Source organism: Sceloporus undulatus, chromosome 7 (genome assembly GCF_019175285.1).
Source record: "Sceloporus undulatus isolate JIND9_A2432 ecotype Alabama chromosome 7, SceUnd_v1.1, whole genome shotgun sequence".
Taxonomy (NCBI): Eukaryota; Metazoa; Chordata; class Lepidosauria; order Squamata; family Phrynosomatidae; genus Sceloporus; species Sceloporus undulatus.
In genome coordinates, this window is record NC_056528.1 from 13140354 (window position 1) to 13160166 (window position 19813).

At 44.9% G+C, this 19813-nt stretch overlaps 2 protein-coding genes across 2 annotated transcripts; both read right to left on the reverse strand.

The window, feature by feature from the left end:
- Positions 1–1028: 1028 nt before the first annotated feature.
- Positions 1029–12647, reverse strand: LOC121936881 (outer dense fiber protein 2-like). The gene is given in 18 exon segments (XM_042479559.1): positions 1029–1257; positions 1605–1709; positions 1885–1995; positions 2382–2517; positions 3182–3291; positions 3788–3973; positions 4569–4685; positions 4855–4926; positions 5690–5764; positions 6063–6194; positions 6401–6530; positions 6889–7072; positions 7660–7831; positions 8549–8593; positions 8595–8675; positions 10448–10620; positions 11564–11645; positions 12588–12647. Coding segments are annotated over 16 exon segments (2016 nt in total). The 5' UTR covers positions 10595–10620; positions 11564–11645; positions 12588–12647; the 3' UTR covers positions 1029–1044.
- Positions 12648–13548: 901 nt separating this feature from the next.
- On the reverse strand, positions 13549–19804 carry PTGES2 (prostaglandin E synthase 2). Its single transcript, XM_042479006.1, has 7 exons — positions 19481–19804; positions 18353–18547; positions 18068–18123; positions 17447–17596; positions 16683–16883; positions 15868–15985; positions 13549–15476 (listed from the first exon to the last, which is right to left on the reverse strand). The coding sequence occupies exons 1-7, from the start codon at positions 19745–19747 to the stop codon at positions 15348–15350; spliced, it is 1116 nt and encodes a 371-aa protein (XP_042334940.1). The 5' UTR covers positions 19748–19804; the 3' UTR covers positions 13549–15347.
- Between the last annotated feature and the right edge of the window lie 9 nt (positions 19805–19813).

The window sequence follows — 19813 nt, forward strand, 5'->3', positions numbered from 1 at the left end:
CCAGCATGAAATAGTTCCTTCTCAGCATCATACAGAAGAGCTGCCAGCCACCTGAAAGCAAAGCGAAGCACACAGATTGAGGCAAGCGGTGCAGGAATAGATAGAAAATGGCTTATGGGGCAAAGTAAAAGGATGTAGGGGCTCTCCCAAAACAGCACATTTGAAGTTTACAGGGAACGAAAAGCAATTGCCTGGTGCCAGGCATTCAAGGACCACACCTGGCAGGTGTAAATTCAGAGCCCCAAAATGCATGGAGATGAAGCTTAGATGACCAACAATCCTGCAGAGCAGTTTACAGGACAGGACAATGTACAAAGATAACCTTCCCAGCTTCCCTGATTTTAATAACTGGAAGCAAATCAGCACTAGATCTTTTGCTTTTTAAAAGAACTTTGGAGGCACTTGCAGTATACATATTGAATTGCATACATTTGTACTTGACCTGCTGAGGTTCAGAAACTGATTTGGACACAACATTCAACATCCCAAGAACTTCAGTTTTCTAATCTTTACTATATTTTATTTATCAATGAAGGGAGAGTTCTACTCTCAGATGGGAATTTTCACATGCTAGCCCTGTATCTTATCACTCCATACTAAGAATAGCATCAGTTATGCCAAATATGCCAGACTGTGCAAACATTCTTGGAAGAGCGCTCTGATCTCACACTGCTTGGCCATTGAGTTTTCTCCTCAGTCAGCAGAGCTAAAAACTTATTGTTCCCTGATTCAAACAGCAAGTGCTCTTGGGATTCTGCATGGTGTGTCAGGATTTTAGTTATCTACAGACTCACAACAAGGGCCAATTCAGTGAATAAAAACAGAGCCACAAGAACGAAGGGAGCTGATAAACCTTAACAATAGACAAGACCCTGCAGAAAGCATGCATGAAGGAAGCTCAGCAGCAAACTTGGGGATAATATGAATAGCAAAAAGAAAGATATGCCACGCATCCATGTATTTGGCAGTGCAGTTGTTTTAATCATTTCAAAGAGAGACGAGACAAGAGACAAGAGATTGCACTTTCCTGATGCTAAAGGTGGCTCATTTTGGTCCCCGGCTTGAGGTTCGTGTGGGCGTCTTCTGCCAGTCCCTTACCCGCTGGCGGAGGTCCGTAATCATGGCTGACAGGTCCATGTTCTTCTTCTCATAACTCTTGAGCTGATCCTGACACTCAGCCAGTTTGGTCTCAGTGATCCTCAAGATCTCAGGAAGCTTTTCCAACTCAGCAACCTGGTTCTGGAACTGCTTACGAGCCTAAAGACGGAAACATAGGGCCCTCCATCAGTATAGCAATAAAGTTGTGCATTTTAGGTCAAGTGGCACCTGTGAAACAAGAAGCTGGGCAAGTCTGCGTAAAGCCAGCCAATTATGACTTGGGGAGTATCGTAAAAGGAGCCAGAGGGGAGGATATATTGTAGAGTCCAGGTAGAAATATGGGAAGGGTCAGTCAGAGACAGAGATAAAACCAGGTAGAAACTGAGATCATGGCAGTTAGAAATAGAGTTGGATATGCCTCTTCTATACAGTACCTATAAAAAGAAGAGAAACAGAGGACCCTCCCAGTTTGCGCCATTCAGCAACAATTTGAGTCAAACACTTACATTCTCAATTTCCTTGCTCATTTCCTCTTTCAGTGCTTTGTTCTCTTTGTCACACTGTTCCAGTTTCACAGTCACCTCATCAGCCTCCATTCGTGTTTTCACCACCTAGGCACAACATAAGAGACCCATGTAACTTGCTAAGAAACAGGCTTATGAACAGCCAAGAACACCTGAAAACCAAGAGACAGATCTGACCTACTAATAAAATCCTTCTGCTTTGGTTCAACAGAATTGGGCACATGAAGAAGGGATGACCGCAAAGGGGCCCAGGGTACCATACCTGATTCTTGTAGGTTTCAATCAGGCCTTCATAATTCTTGAGGGAGGCTTTGAGTTTTGTTATTTCTTTCTGCGCTTCATTCATCCTCTCCTCCACTGGTATCATGCTATTCTGTAAGAACCACAAGACAAGGGACAGTGTTCATAGAGAAGAGATGATCTGGTTGCAATGAACGTCAATGGTGTTTATATTCTATCTGAGCATGAATCTCCGATGAATCATCTCCCTGCTCTTCTGAAATTAAAGGATGTTAAATGAAATACCTTCTGTGCCCAGTTTAGTTCAACTGGTGAACTGGTGTTCCTGATAGACCACTAACACATATTGACATGGGGAACTTGTGTGCCCCAGGTTTCTGTTGAATACCACCTCTCCATCACTTCTGACCAACAGCCATGCTGGCTGGAGATGATGGGAATCATCACACATCTTACATGCTGAAAAGATCCCTCCCTGTCCTGTACCATCTCTGGGATCCCTCTGGCTTCTCTACTGACCTTCAACCTCTCATTCTCAATTTTGAAGGAAGTGCTCTCCGTGACTTGCTTGTGGAGCTTGTCAACCAAAGCATCCCTGTCTTCCCGCATCTTGTCCTCCATAGCAGCTTGCTGATCCACCAGGTCTGAAATACGGCTGCCATGAAGCAGAGGGAAATGAAGCATTATCGAATATGAAAGGGAGGGAGACACAACTTCAACACAAAATAGGCTTTTACATATGTGGAGCATCTCAAAACCGTTGGGCATCATCAAGTTCTCAAAGAGAGCAACCGGGTAACCAATGAGATGTTTGGAATTACAACCCACATCAGCTCTAGCCAGTCTGGTCAAAGGCAAGGGATTACGGCAGATATAACCCAAAACATCTGGAAGATGCCCAGCTGACTATACTCAGGTAAGTGTGTCAGAAGAAGCTCAAATTCAGATGGAAAACTCTTTACATGACCTTCAGATAGTTGCTATCTCTGAGTTGTGAATATAAAATTAGGGTGGGATGAAGGAGAACCCTAAGCACCACCTTGAGGTCCTTAGAGCCTATCATGTGGAAAAGGTAGGAGAAAACCTTAAAATGGGGCCACAAATGGATAAACCACAGGCATAAGGAAGGGATGTCACATAATTCAAATGCCTAGGTCTACCAAACAGAGTTATTAAACCATACCTTCAAGGGCAGCCCACAAAAAGCATCTTACTCGAGCCTAAACACAACAAAACATGTCTTATAAGGGCAAGCCAGCTTCTTGTTGCTCCAGGAACTAACTCCTTAAGCTATTCCCAAACCTCAGTGCAGTTCATACCTGTTCAACATCACTATCTCAACCTCCAGGTCACTTTTGTCTTTCACCACTTGGTTGTAGCGGTTTCTCCAAGACTCCAAAGTAGACAAGGCCTCCGCAACATAGGTATCCTGCCAAGCATGCAAGATGAAATAAGTCAGGCGGTAGGAAGTACAATGGCATCCTTTGCCACAGAGAACAGGAACTGTTCCTGAACTGACACTATATTAACCGTAAGATGGGTGAAAGTAAATGAACATCACAGTGCCCTGTGCATATACATGTGCTTAGTATTTAGGCAGGCCTTTGAATCCTAAATCATGTAGCACAAGAGCGTTTTGAAAGTAGTGTGCTGGACTTCTACACTTTTAATTATGTTTTAAATGTGTCTGAACCATGTGCTTTTTAAAAAAACAGAATTGCTTAATTGCTTTTTAAGTTCTGAAAACTAAGATTCTGAATCACATCTCTGAAGCAGCTGAAATATTAGCAAGATACAGATGTGACTTCAGTCTTTATTACTAGTATCCAAAAGCACATAAAGAGACAGCTGGGGGAGGATATCCACAACTGAGAAGCAAGAAAAACAAATGCCCAGTTTGTGAGGATGGCCAGAGCAACCCTTACCTTTTCCGCTAGCTGGGCGTTCAGCTGATCAGCATATTCTTCGCTCCGTTCTGCTCGCTCTTTCTGTGCTTTTATGGCATTTTTCAGGCCCTCCTTGTCCCGCTCTCCCTTTGCCTTTAGCTCCTTCAGCTGTTCCATGATGTTCTCCACTTCGGCCTTATGTTGAGCCGCAACACGTTCCAGATTCTGGAAGGAAGGCAACAAGATGCCACTCAAGGCTCTCAAATAGATTAAATGGGCATTTAAGACAGTCAACTTCCTCAACGTGCTTTTAAAAATACCCTGCCTTAAAAGCAAGAGAGGCTGTTGGTCCCTCTTGGTCTGTCTTACCACCAGATGGATTTCAAAGCTGTCTATTATTCATCAAAACCAAGAGAGTTCTGCTAGGAACTGCAGTATCCACAGAAGCCAAGATACAAGCAGATCTCATTTCCCTTCCTCCTCCACAACCCATACAATCTATTTTGGGGGGTCAGCTCTAATCTACACATGCAGCAAAATAAGGTGATAGAACAACTAGCAAAATGAACCATACCACTTCAGACAGCAAGTACTGTATGCAAGGAGCCACTTTTCTTTTTAATACTCCTAAAAGTTCCTTGAGTATAATAAAGAAGCGCCGCAGTGGAATAAAGCTTCAGCATTCCACCTTAATGTGCTAATTTTAATGAAATGTTATCTCCACCTGCCGTCTTGGAACTGGTACAACTCACGGTGCCACCTGGTCTCATTGCAACCTTAGCTATGGGTCTCTGCCACTCAAGAGCACAAAGAGCTGTACCCGGATCTGGATGCCCAAGCGGTGATTCTCGGCTTCTTTATTGCGCAGCTGTGCCTGCAAATGTCCCCGCACAGCTTCCATAGATTTTGTGAGCTCAGCAGCAGTCTTGGCTTGGTCCTAGAAGGGAGATGCAAACAGACAAGAGAACAGAAAGGTGGAAGTTTAGCTTCTTATATCATTTATATACATATGTGTGCATACAGACATGTTGCAATAGGGATGGTTCTAAAACAAGGAAGCCAAATCCCAAAACTTTTACCTAGGGAAGCAAATTACCCAAGCTTACCTTTTCTGTCTGTATCTGAACCATTAGCTCATCAACTTCCTTTTCTTTATCTTGTAACTTCTTTACCAATTGCTGAAAAGACAAACAAAAAGCAAACGGGGGGAAAAAAATCACAGCCACAAAGGAAGTAGTTTCTCAGAAGCCAATACTGGTGTGTACATGGAATGAGAGGTGAAATAAGAGATGTAGATAAGTCCCGTATCCTTTGCTGCATCCTTAACAATAGGACCTTATGAGCTGTCACATTGATGGAAGGATCTCTCTGTCATCCAAACCACTGCAGTGCCAGATTGGGCAAGAATTCATAATCTACACTACGCAGTATCTTGTAAGTGATGCCCAAAAATTCAAAACAGGAAAAGGAGGAAGATATTCTCTATGCACAGGCTTACCATCTAACACCGACAACACAACATGAAAAGGGGATACAGGAAAGCAAGCAAATTCAGGCACCATTTCTTAATGTCATGTAATTATTGAAAGAAAAAGCAGCCATGAAAAATATATGTGACACTCCTCAGAGGTATGTTGACAAACGTTGTCTAAGAAAGCGACAAATTATCTCTCAGCTACCTTTATAACAGCCCTAACTGGAGCACTTTTATTCCCATTTTACAGATCAGGGAACTGAGGCTGACAGTCCCAAGGAGGGACATTTTCTTATTAGGGAATACCCGAATTACACCTTCATGCCTTGCCTCCTGTTGTTTCCTGGCAGTTACTCAGCCTTGTTACTCACATTTCAATGGCAAAAATCTTTAAATTCTTAATGATATGCTGGCAGGAAAATACACACAGCACACACAACACACTGTGAATTTTGGTTTATATTCACCGCTTTCTCTGCATCTGAATCAGTCAGCCTTTTCATGAGTGCTGCTTGCTGCTCTGCTAGTTTCTGAGAATCTTTCTGTAAAACAAGAAGCAAAAAATGAAAGATCCATAGATTTATTTATTTATTAAGAAATTCCTGTGTGCCCCCCTCCGCCTTTTGGAAGTTTCTTGGCTTCCATTGAGCCATCAGTATCCTTTAATAAAGGGCAGGGTGGTCTCCATTCAAGGAAAAATCCACCATTTTGTGCTCCATATGACACCTTATTTCTCCCCCCCAAAAGAAAATGCCAGTCAGTTCCACTATTCACTGAAAGATGTTAAATTAGGGCTTAACCATCAGGAGAAAATTCAAGCAGAAATGACCCTCTGCTTACCTCTCGACTGTGCTGCTCTCGAAGCAAGTCCCGGAGAGTTCGATTGGTTTCTTCAAAAGTACTCAGTTTCTGCAAGAGCAGCTCTTTTTGCCTAGTGAGTGTGTTGATGTCTGAAACTGTCATGTGCTTCTCCTAGAATTGAGGACAGAGAGGGGGGAAATCGGGGAAGCAGGACAATGAAACCAAGTCATTTAGATTTGCTATCAAAACAGTAAAACCCTACAAAGGGGGTAGGCTAATTGAGGCCCCTCAGGCCATTTCTGACAATTTGTCTGGCCCTCCTCAGCTGAGGGAGGGCCGGCCACCCCATCTGGGAAGTTGCTACTTTGAACACATACCGATTTCAGTTTGCCAATCGTGTCCTTCAGGGCTTGGATCTGTTTAGCAGCCGCCGCTCCATCCAGTTCCGCCTCCACCAGCTTTGACATCAAGCACTCCTTTTCGTGCATTAAGTGCCGCTTCTGGAGTCTGGGAAGGAAGAAATGTTTCAAACCCAGCAAGATAAGGACTGAACAACTGGGCTGTGCATCTCTAGAAAGGGACAGGACTAAGATATTCCATTTTCAACACAAACCCAGCAAAGGAAGCTCAATGAGGTACCAAGGAAATGTACTATTACTACTACTTATTATTATTATTTCCACCTTTTCCCTAGATACCAAAAAGCCCTTCTTGGTTTGAGAACACCCCCCCCGGCCCCACATTTTAATTATAGTCTATGTTCCCCATAAACTGACATCTTAGGCAGAAAGCATTTCCCAGGGTTCCCTTAAGATCCAAACCCCACCACTTTCTCTAAAGCAAGGGAAGTCAGAAGTTCAGTTACATGCTCAGATCTTTCTCTTCCTTCATACGTTCAATATTGCGCCGGAGAACGGTGTTCTCATGTTCCGTCTCAACTAGTTCCTGAGTGACTTCGTCCAGCTCTTCCTTCTGTTCTTCAAGGAGACGCTTGGCCACGCACCGTGCATCGTCCCGTTTGGGCATTTTGACCTGAGGACACAGCTAAACTCATTCAATAGACAGAGGGGTTTGTTGTACCCACAGTCCAGCAAAGAAATCTGTTAGGAGTAGTGCTCCAGGCCAGCTTCTACATAGGCTGGACTACAATTGTTATAATTTCCCATACTATGCATGCTGGCTGGGGATGATGGTAGATGCACATTTAAAAGGTATTTGGTTTGCTCCAGACTGACAGCTTTTCCAGCAAGCTAATCCCTAGAACCACCACTTTCACGTTACCCTTCCCTTTTAGCTTCAACAATTCTCTCTCTCTCTAAACAGTAGGTAGCTATAGGACAAGCAAAATTTGAGGATGTGGGGAAAATAAGAAGGTACAAAGCATGTTCTTTAGCTCAGATCACCTCATTTACTGCTTCTCTAGCTGTTCAACACACAAAAAACACCTGTATTGGTGCCTGAAAAACCTGGCCACTCTATTTGCAGTATAAGGTAACAGGCAACACAGTGTATTCTGATTTACTAGGTGGTCATGGCTAACAAAGGCAAGGTAATGTTAGCCTTGAATAAAAGTATCATGGGGCCCAACCATGCTTGGTACAAGAGAACCAGCTCATCTCCACGCCAATGGTCTCACCTCGTTTTTTCAGCGTGCCCACCACATTCAGCAAGCTGTCGATCTTCTTCTCGTACTTGTTCATTTTGCAGTGAATGGCGTCTTCCTCTTCTGTCGAAAGGTCACTCAGGCGAAGCACTGACAGTAATTTTTCTGAATCTGGAGGAGTGATTTCCAGGCGATGGGTCGGTCCCTAATTGAAGAGGATGGGACAGGGATTCCAATTTTTAAAAAGTGGCTCAAAAGCCTAATGCAGCCATCTTAAAAGGCTTTCTGATCCATCCATCTAAGAAAAGCTCCTGTTCCCAAGACCCCACACACACACACATACCCCCCACGATTATATTGCTTATTTTCCTCCACTTCATGCTCCTTTATCCCACTTTTGCCAAACTGCACTTTGGTCCTTTTGAAACTGCTGCTGGGATTCTCTCGTCCAATTACTTTTGAGTAGAGCTGGAAAGAGTAACTTTTTTGAGCTACATTTCCCACAGAGAGATTCTGAGAAGTGCCACTAAGTGCAAAGATCTTTTTGCACCATACCATTTGCACATAAATGCCACTCCATTTTATCTTGAACTGCAGATCTGAACCCATTAAATTTTCATTGCTCTCAAATTCAACCAATCCCTGGACTGAAAGAAACGAGGTAGCTTTTTCTGCATGTGGACTTGTCTTTCCCATACCAACAGGTAAGCTACTCCCAAATGATTTGCTTTACATTTTGTATACTGTATTATATATTTATAAAACACAACATGGTGAAGTGTGTGCTGTTGTGTGCGTATTTTTTAAACAAAGCAGGCAATGTTCCTGAGGTCTCCCTGGGTGCAGTACCAGGGACCAAGACACTGTGTCATGAACCAGACTACCAACTGGCTACCAAGGCAAATGGCTGTTGTTGCCCTACCTCCCACTTGTATGATGACTCTCTGCAAGATGTTTTGCCGGGGGGGCATCCAGGGGACTCTGGTTTTTACTCGGACACTGCGGCGCACATTCACGGTATCCCCTTTCATTTTCTGCTTGTGCTTTTGCTGCAGGAATGGAGAAGGCAAACAAAAAAAAGGAGGGCGCACATCACATTATAGAAGTCTGACCATACAGTTTCCGTGTCTAAACTCTGCAACGGAATAGGAACCCCTCATCCCCAGCTCCCCTCCCAAGTCATTCCAAGAAACAGTACCACGGAAAACAGCTTCACATTCTACATCACAGTGCGGTCGCAGTAACCACGCTCAGGAAAAAGAAATATAGATACCGCATAGCCAAGAGTGTAAGGGACCAGACTGAAAGCAGCTTTTGTTCTGGGTCACTCAGGATCATTGTGACATCACCCATGTTGCTTGGTCTCTTATGATGCAAGGTAAGGCCTTGGTTACCCTGGGAAAATTAGACCTAGTGTGTGGTAGGGAAGAGTGGCGGCCTGTGTGTAGCAAAGGACTACGAACAAGCGGCAAAGGTGGGCCATGATCTACTATTGTATCACTATAATTCCTACAACTGGAATTATCAGGGGCCTGAAGCTTCTATGATGGTAGGCCACAATTTGATCATTTAGGCATTCTTAGGCACTACTCTTTAGTACCAAATACAGGGATCTTTGAATGTCTTTTAGTATGTCTCATAATAGTTACCATTTTTTTGCTTTTGCTTGGAAAGCCTGTTGTAGTGAAAGGTGGACTGCAAACACATTTACTTAATAATGAAGTGATCTCAATTGCTTAGTGGCTTCTGTTCAAAATATGCATGCACTTCTCATCAACTTTCTTTTCTTGATACGCTAGCTGTAAGAAACACCTGACAAAGTAGACTCGGCCTACAAGACCTTATGGTACAAACCTCTTTCTCTCAGTCCCAAAGGTGCTGGAAGATCCCTTCACACACTGATCCAGACTAAGATGGTTATGGATCTTAGAAACATGTGAATGAAGGTGTGCCATGTACAGTGGTACCCCGGGTTACAAATTTAATTCGTTCCGCCGCCGCGTTCGTAACCCGAAAATCTTCGTAAGCCGAAAAAGCCATAGGCGCTAATAGCGAAAGCCGCGATTTCGTGCGAAAAAGCGCCGAAAAGCACCAAAAATTTTTTCGTAACCCGAACATAACTTCGTTACCCGAACCAGTTTTTTTCAATGGATTTTTTTCGTAACCCGGAAATTTCGTAAGGCGGCGCATTCGTATCCCGGGGTACCACTGTAATTGGATTTCATTATATTCAATGCCTGGATTGCAACAGTTGCTTGAATAGGAAAGAGTAAGCTGTTTCCAGATAGAACCAAGACTCAGCAAGCTTTTAAGCCTGAAGATTCAGGGACATGAGAATAGACATGAGATGCAACTGTCGTAACCTCTCCAGTTGTGTTATTTGGTTAGCTACATCCTCACTTGTCCATGGAAACACACATTGGATCACCTTGGGCAACTCACACTCCTTTAACCTCAGGAGAAGGCAAAAGTCAGGCATCACTGAACAAATCTTGTCAAGAAAACCCCACGATAGGGTCGTCGTAAGTCGGAAACAAAGGCATACCACAATAAACTGATCTTGAGCAATGTCCTAAATAAAAGGGGTGTGCCTGATCGGGAAAAGAAAAGCACTCAGAACATACAATGGGTGAATGACACAAGGCCTATTTTCTGAACCAAGGAACAAGTAAGCATCGAGCAAAGGCATACTACTTTAACCTGCTTTTCTCTTACTGGTGCCTGAAGCGGTATAGAAGCAGGTCTTGAGCTTCCACTGGTGTTTCTGGGGGCACCTGCGTTCTCAGCAGAGCCACCGAAGACACCTGATGCACACTCGTACCTGGGCTTTTGCAGGTGGAGGTGGAGGTGTTTTCTGACCCTTTTTAATATGGACATGGACAGGGGTATTTTCATCCACATGGACGTGCAAAGGGGGAGTTGTGGAGCGGCTCTTCATAGTTCTCCTCCGGGAAGCGGGAGAGGGCATTCAGTACAGAGAGGGGAGGAAAGGACCTGTGAATAAGTAGACTGGAAATAATAACAAATCCATGGGCCACAGATTTTAACACAACAAACCTGCAGCTGCCTGGATGGTGATAGTGGGGACACGGGATCGCTTCAAGCCCAACAAACATGTCACAAAACAGTCTTAAAGTACAAACACTGTTGTAAATATCTCTTAATTTGTCATATATAGCCTACAACATTCCCTTCAGCTACATCTCCCGACACATAAAGATTCGCACAATGAATATGTATGAAAGTTTTGACACATGGAACCATTTTGTATCTCACTTTACTACACAGCAGCTATCTACAAGGCCCAAAACACACTGTAGAAAATAATCCAATTTGAGCGGCTTTAACTGCCCTGGCTCAGTGTCAGGGAATCCTGGGAACTCTAGTTTATTGTGTCACCAGAGCTCTCTGATAGAAGCTAAACTATAGTTCCCAGAATTCCCTAGCACTGAGCCAGGGTAGTTAAAGCAGTCTCAAACTGGATTATTTCTGCAGTGTGTTTGGGACCTTTATGGACTATAAATGCTCCTCTGTGACTCCATGTTGTTTTGGCAACATCCCCAACTACCTTCAGAGTCATACTCAGAGCTTAGATAAGTTACGCTTTTAGACTACAGCTCCCAGAATCCTTTAGCCAGCACAGACCCATTCGGAGAGCTCTGTTCTTTTAGAATAACTTTTCCAAGGCTGCATTTGCACAGAGTTCTCCAACAGAAAAGGCTAAAGGTCTCACAAAAGTACAATTCCCAGAATTACACTGAACCACGACGGCTGAAGTGATGTCAACCTGGATTATGTCTGCAGTGTGGATGGAGCCCAACCATCTTCTGGAAATACACAATTCTCTCCATACATTTCTGTCTTCTCACCCCCCCCCCCCAACAGCAATGGCAATGGCTCCCTTGTAAGAGTTACTACTAGGGCTAAGCATACGTACAATTTCCAGGAGTGCTTCACAATCTGTTAATTCTTTTCTTTGGGTTGTAATAGCTATTCCACTCCTGACAGACGGAGACAACCTGCAAGGAAGGCAGAAAGAAGAAATGTCAGCATTCAACATACTTGCTTCCTGGACTATTTCTGCAGTATAGATGGTGCCTTTAACTGCCCTGGCTCAATGCCATGGCATTCTGGGATCTGTAGTTTTGTGAGACATTGAGCCTTCCCTGTCAGAGAGCTCTGGTGCCACAATTAACTACATTTCCCAGGATTCTGTAGCAATGAGCCACAGCAGTTAAAGCAGGGTCCGAATGGATTATTTCTGCAGTGTGGATGGTGTCTTTAACTACAGTACCAAGGAATTCTGGGAACTGTAGTTTGTTGTGGCACCAGACCTCTCAGATGGAGAAGGCGCAATGTCTCGCAAAACTACAAATCCTGGAACTTCACAGCATGGAGCCACAGCAGTTAAAGGGCACCAGAAAGAATCCACTTTGAGACCTCTTTAACTGCCCTGGCTCAATGCTAGGGAATCCTGGGAATTGTAGTCTGATGGGGAAGGGTAAATGTCTCACAGGACTACGGTTCCCAGAATTCCCTAGCTTTGAGCCGGGGCAGTTAAAGCGGTCGCAAAGTGGATTATTTTGGGGAGAAAAGCAGCATAAAAATGAAAGAGTGTAAGCTAAAATAAAAAATTGTTTTTGCATTGTGTTTTTGGAGCCTAGGCCTTTAGCGTCAGCCACAACCGGTCGCCTTAGTAACTCAGAGCTAGGGAATTCTGGGAACTGTAGTTTTGGGTGAGACACCGAGCCTTCTCTGTCAGGTGCCACAACAAACTGCCATTCCCAGAATTCCTAGCACGGAACCAGGGCACTTAAGGCGGTCTCAAAGTGGATAGCTATTCCCGCACTGTGTGTTCTGGGCCACTGAGCCTTCCCTGTCAGAGTGGCTCTGGCAACCGAAGCGGACTACAACTCCCAGAATGCAACGCGGCCTACTTCCTCCCTGCGCCTCCCTCTCACCATGAAGCCCTCATTCGTCCCCGGAGCCTCCGCCTCAGGACCTCCTCGAAGTTGTGGATGAGGCGGCGGTAGCTGGGGCGGCTGCAGGCGGCGCTGTCATGGCTCCCCGAAAGAGGAAGAGGAGGGTGCAGCGGAAGCGGCGAGCGCAGCCCCAACCTGTGGCCTCCTCCGCAGAGGCAGCGCCCGCAAGAACTGGCCGAGAAACAGCTGCAGCGGCTCCAAGACGCGCAGAGCGACTTCCGGCTCCGCCTCCGGCACGCCGCACGCCGCTCCCCCATTGGTCCGTTCGAACGCCCGCCACCGCCCTCAGGACACGCCCCCTCCTCTCTCGCTCGCGCTCTCTCGCTCACAAGGCCCCGCCCCTGCGCTTAAATACCGAGGGGGCGTGGCGTCACAACGGACACGCCCCTCTCAAGATGCGGAAGGCTGTTCCTGCCTGAGGCAAAGAGGTTGCTATGGCAACCAGCTGAGGGGGACTACTACTACTACTACTAAAGGCCTAGAGGCCTAGTCAAATAGTCCAAAACACACTGCAGAACTAATGCAGTTTCAGACCGATTTAAAAACACATTATTATTGTTATTGTCAGAGAGCTCTGGAGTCACAACAACAACTGTTAATAATAAAAGTACAGAATATTATTAATAATAATAATAAAGTGAGACATTTAGCCTTCTGTCAGAGAGCTCTGGAACCACAACAGCAATATTATTATTATTATTATTATTATTATTAATTATGGCTCCATCGCTCTCAACAACATCAATATTAATTAATAATATTGTTAATTGTTGTTGTGGCTCCAGAGCTCTTTGAGAGAGAAAGCTAAATGTCTCACTTTATTATTTGATTGATTTATAATAAAGCATTGGCCTGGAATTTGGAATATGTGGGGAATAAACATTGCTTTTTATTGTGGCGAAAACCTTCCAGTGGAAATAAGTCAACAAAGACACACAAATCAAGATTACAAACAAGCAGCAAAAATCGTTTTATTGCAAATTTTGTCTGTCCCTCTTGAGACCTGAAGGGAAAAAATGCAACACCTGCAGGCTTTTCCTCACTGGAGCCTCCATAGACCCCTACAAACTCCAGGAAGGGAAAAAGAAGGCAGACCCGTTTCCTTTCATAACAGTTCAATCCAAAGTAACCTCATTCACTCTCATGATTCCATCCGTAGTTAAAAAAAAAGCCTGAATCTCCAAAGCAGAAATCTTAGATCAGAGCTCCACCAGAGAACAAACTAAAATGTTTTGATTCGGTCCATAACTCCAGTCCTGGACAGTCTTCAAATAGTCTCAAAGAGTTAAACAATACAATTTCAGGAGTAAACTCACTCCAAATTATGCGTAGCCCGAAACCCACGATTCACATCATTGATTTAGGGCCACTGGAGTGAACAAAGCCAAACCAAATGGAAGAAGGCACATCTATTTTGCAAAATGGCTGTATTTTCGCCTTCCATCCTTCACTCCCTCAAAAGACCCAAGGCAAGCACAGTTTTATCAACATTATGATAATTGTGAAGTCAAAGGCATTCATGGCCGGCATCCATACTTTTTTGTGGGTTTTTGGGGCTATGTGGCCATGTTCTAGAAGATGCCATAGATGCCAGCCACAGATGCTGGCGAAACATCAGGATGGCCACATAGCCCCAAAAACCCACAAAAAATCATTATAATTCACTCACAAAAATACTGTAAATCCCAGGTTCACTATTATAAAATGAGCCATGACAGTCAAACTAGTTTGAGCTCAGAGTATATATATGTGTGTATGTGTATATATACACACACACACACACACACACACACACACACTTTGAAAAATATTTTCCATGCACAATTTCTTACCCAGTAGTTGCTTCCATATAACAACAGGTTCTGTGTAACATGTAACTATCACATACCTGCAGAACTTTATACACGGATATTACAAATACCATGCACGCCATATTAATTTATAACAAGGAATTGCAGCTTGGGTCGAAATTCTGTAGCATGGAAAGCGTCCCCTTTTGAATTATGACAGACGAACAAATGCACTAGATTTCTCTCTTCCCAGAACATCCTTATCCTAGACAAGGAGTCAGATTCCAGAAATGAACGCCTTTTAAAAACAAACATTTGATAACTATTCCTTCTCTGTTTGTGCTGTTTTTTGCTGGATCTAACCACTAATAACAAAGAAATCCCAAATGCCATGCAAGCCCAGCGAAAGAAAGTCCAAACAGCTTGAGAATGACCAGCAAAAGAAAGGTTTCAGAGCCACTTGCTGTGAATAATGGAAAGGATGCTCTGTACTCTGCAAACTTGAGCCTCTTTTCCATTGTAGCCCTGAGTCCCTTCTTTGCTGAGTGCTTTCTTTCTTCCATCTCTTCCAGGACTAAGAAAATATTTTGCAGCAATGTCAAAGTTGTCAGGAAGACACATGGGTTTGGAAATGCAACTTGGAAGTCAACTCTTGATGTGAAGTGACCACCAGCCAATACACAACAGTCTGGAAAACCACAACCATACAGTCATCATTCACCCTTTACACCCTTAATGCTTCTCAACGAACCGTTGTGTGCACATCTTTGGTTGTGTGCTGCTCTGCGGCTTCCACCAAAACGACGACTAGCTCTACAAAGTACACTCTTTTTAATGTTCTTTTTGACCTAAGGAGCTCCACGCCATTTTAGTTCTTAAATGAAAACCGCGTTCCAAGCTTGTCCTGTGCAAACTGGTTGAAGGTTGGCACCTGAGGGGCAGCGCAATGTCAGTTGGCAACTTTGCCCTGCCTGATGGCTGCCTCCATCCGACGGTACCAAGGCTGGATCTTGGTGTGCGTCATCATGTCATCAAAAGCTTCCAAGCCTTCCATGACACGCAGGACTCCATACACAGCCTATGCAGACCAAGCAGAGAGAAACAGTTGAGACAACCAGCATTCATGACTCCTCTTGCTCCCCATTTGATCCTCATCACAATCCTATGAGGTAGACCAGGCTAAGAAAGAGAAAGACTAGCCTATGGTCAACCAGTGAATTTCATGGCTCAGTGAGAACTAGAACCTGGATCTTCTAAGTCTCAGCCCAACTCTCCCATAGGGTTTTCTTAGGCAATAAAGCCTATTTGTTGGTAGTTTCCCATCCAAGTACTAGCAATGCCTGACCCTGCTTACCTTCCAAGACCAGGTTCTGGTGCCTTTAGGGTATTTAGGCCCTTGCTCATGTGCACAGCTAGCAAATGTTAGTCTCCCAGTATTTCTTTTAGCAAGCCTTGTGCCGTGTGCTTACCAAATCTGCCAAGTTCGGCTGCGCACCCCCCATGAACATCCTGTGTTTGCCAACAGCTTTCACCCAGTCGTTGGCGGCTTTGTACAAATCTTCCCTCACGTCATCCTGCAAATGATGCCTGAAGGAAGAAAGAGAAAGAAGCTGAATATTCCACAATATTCTTTTTACTTTGTTCATCTTCCCCTTGGAGTTAGATAGGAGTTAGACAGAGTTCCAAAACAAGATAATTGGATGTTAATTTAAAATGTATACCCAGCCATCTAGGATTAAGTAATAAAAAAACCTGAAAAAAGAAAACTAGACACATAATGATGTTCAATGTTAAAAAGGAGGGCACTGTTGTTCAACATGCAGAAGTACCATTTTACTAACTTCAAGGAGCTTCCCTGAGATCTCTATCTTTTCTAATTTTTGGCAGATGAACACACACACAAAACCCATGCATACCTCAGAGTGACCACAGATTTTTGGTGTTGGATTGCAATAGCATTTACATTTCTATGCCACTTATCAGTACATTCAGCACTCTCTAAGCAGTTTATAATCTGGGTACTCATTTTACTGATCTATGAAAGGATGGAAGTCTGAGTCAACCTTAGAGCCCTAGGAACGAACTCACAACCTTGTGGCTGCAGTAAATAATGTGCAATGAAGTGTAAACAATGCAATGTAGTTGCAGGTTGAAAACGGCAGGATCGTGTACCTGCTGACTCTACTGTAGCTCTGTGACTAACAATAGTCCAGCTGTGCAAAAGCAAAAGGTATCTAAAGTGTGACACACTCACACCTCCAGAATTAATGTAAGGAGTCCCAACCTGCTCTTTAGCCTCTTGCTGATGATGAACATAGCAGCAGCTCCCACGTATTTGGCAAAGAGGCCTTCCACGGGGCCAAATTTTCCCTCGCGTACAATGTAGTCGAAAGACGCCAAGGCTTCGCCAGGGGTGCGGTAAACATTGGGCGAGATGAGATGCACAAGCCAGTCGTCTGCCCACTTCCTCCATTTCATCTCCTCCCTACAGGAAAGCCAGAAAAACATCAGAATTGGTGTATATACATATGTGCATGCCAAGGAATGGTGGCAAATTGCTTGTGTGGGACGGCAGAGCTTGGGAAAGTTACTTTTTTGGATTACTAGTCCATCCTGGCTGGGGGATTCTGGGAAGTGAAGCCAAATCCCCCCCCCCCTCCAATGAGAAATAAGGCAGAGATGTTGTACTATGGGGTCTCAAAGGACCCTGAATTAGTTTCTAATCAAGATACAAACCAGAGCTCTTCTCTTGCCCTGAGTTCCCACATTGCAAACTCAATTACTCCTTAAAAGGACTAGACAAATCCAGCCCAGATCCACAACCTTCCATCCAGACCCTGCTCAAAAATATTTTGCTGCTTGAGGCACAGCAGCAACCACAGCCCCAAGTCAAGGTGCATGATACCCTGGTGCCACTTTAGCATCGCTCACGAACACCTTTCCTGGTACCAATACTCTTCCCACACTGAAATTATAAATAAAGGGCTGCCATGTTGTGACAGCCAGAATCAGCTCCCTGAAGCAGCCGCTTCATTTTGCACTACGTACACCCGCACGTCTTTGACAGGATAAACACACAGGGTTTCCTTTTCGTCCAACATGAGCCAGTATTTGTTGCCGTACTCCGTCACCTCCTTGCCCCGCTCATTCCGGGCTTTCATCGGCGGATAATAGGACACAATCTCTTCCAAACTCTTCCTGGGAAGGAAAACAAGAGAGCTTCTAAGATAATGGCTGCTTGAAGCCACAGAACCTCTGATTATTTGCATGTTTGATTAATATGTTCTCTCTAGGAATCTCTAAGTCCTCCAGTGCAATTCTGCTGGAGGCTGACCATAGAGTTGTGCTAGAGGTTTCTAGAGAAAACACTTCTCTAGGCATTTGTAGGTCCTCCTGCATGATTGTATGGTCAACCTCTGGCAGATGTTGACCATAGAGTTGTACTAGAGGACCTGGAGATTTCTAGAGACGTGTTCTCTTAGGTAAAAAAAAAAATTTAACTTGTGGTTCTTCCACATTCACGGGGGTCCTTCGCCCCTAACTAAAGCAAATGGGGAGGGACTACAATACATTGAAGAAGAGGGCTTTGGGGAACACAGATGACAAAGAACACAGAACAAAGGTTCCTCTGATAGTAGGAAAACTAAAAAGATAGAAATTTTCCCTTACCTGGAAATTAGATAGGTTTGAATTGCACTGATGATCACAGAAGAGTCGTTCAATTGCTGGGAGGGGATGTAAAAAAGAAACACAGCAGAGTTTTAGAAACCATCAAGACCATCCTCACAGAATCACAAGAGCTGGAAGGGGCCATAAGGGTCATCTAATCCAACTCCCGGACATTCAAGGATAGGCAAACATATGAACGCATGAGATCTGTAAGACTAGTCCCCCAACCTTGGTTACTTTTTTAAAGAAGAAACTAGGTGCCTATGGGACAATTTGGGCACTTACCAAGGTGCTGCCAGTGTTGGCCAGAAGGATGGGCACCTTTCTGTACATGGAAAACTTTATCTCCTGCCTCATGACCGGATTCACCTCCACGATTTCGTACGGCAGACAGTGATAGTCAAGGAAAGCCCGGACTTTGCTGCAAAAGGGGCAGGTCTTGTACTGGTAGAGGGTCAGCTGCAGGCTGCCTTCAGGGAGCTGGGTATGAGAAGAAGGAGACCCCAATATATGTGTCAAATAGGGGTTCAAATGTTGGACTAGGACTCCGGAGACCAAGGTTCAAATCTCAGCTCATCATGAAACTCATTAGGTGATCTTGGGCAAGTCACACCTTCTCTGATGCAGATGGACCTCACCATAGTAAGTTGGGGCAGCCATAAAGGAAGCACTCTAATTAGCTTAACGGGTTTGTGGGTCACATGCTGAGTCCATGGCCACTAATTGAAACGGCTTTTTGCAAGGATTAAGATGGAGGATAAGGCTACGAACAGCTGCCACTGCAGAGTGCAATGTGAAAGGATTTTGTTCAGAGGCAATCTGCTTTGCGGAATCCTAGGCTGCATCTCCCTTGGCCCACATTCAGGAGTGCTGGGAGATGTAGTCCAACCCATCTGGAGTCCCAACGTTTGGGAACACTGGTCTAGATGCTCTCTGGGTGACCCTGGATGACTCCTTTTCCCTCACACCCTCTCAGCCTCAGAGGTGGGCCATGGCCAACCCCCTCTGAAGAGACTTGCCAAGAAAACCCTAAGAGTCAGAAATGCCATTGGAGAATACTTGCCCATAGGGAAACATAGAAGAATACTGATCTATAGGGAATCACAGGGGAACACTTGGATATCATTGGGGAATATTTACCCATAGGGCAGTGGTTCTCGACCTTTGGCTCCCCTAATGTTTTGGACTTCACCTCCCAGAAGTCTCAGCCATCTTGCCCAAAAGATCAGGGATTGTAGCAGTTGAAGTCTAAAATGCCACGGTTGAGAACCACCGCCATATGGAATCCTAGGGGAACACTTGCCCATAGGGAATCACTGGGCAAGTATCCAAGGTCTCCCTATGGGCACGTATGGCTGACCTCTCCAGACTGCAGGCCCCATCATCCCCAGAGCCTGAGCTCTATCCTCTCACCGCCTTGGCTGCTGGCGCTGCTGCCTCCTGCTCCTGGCTGTGGAAGCTGGCCCTGAGCGCCTGGCAGAAGCCCAGGGATCCCCCCAGGAAGGCGAAGGCTGGGGCCAGGAGCTTCCCAGGGCCCTTCTTGGCCCAGCCTCCGGAGGCTGACCAGGAGAAGCCCCGCCTGGGCCCCAGGGAAGGAGCCCCAAGCCCTGGGCAAGGCCCCAGCCTTTGCAAGAGCCTCCAGGTGGAGGGCAAGGCTCTGCTGCTGCAAGGAGAAGCCATCTTCTGCTGCAGCTTCCCTGGAAAAGAGAGAGAGAGAGAGAGAGAGAGAGACAGAAAGAGTCGACC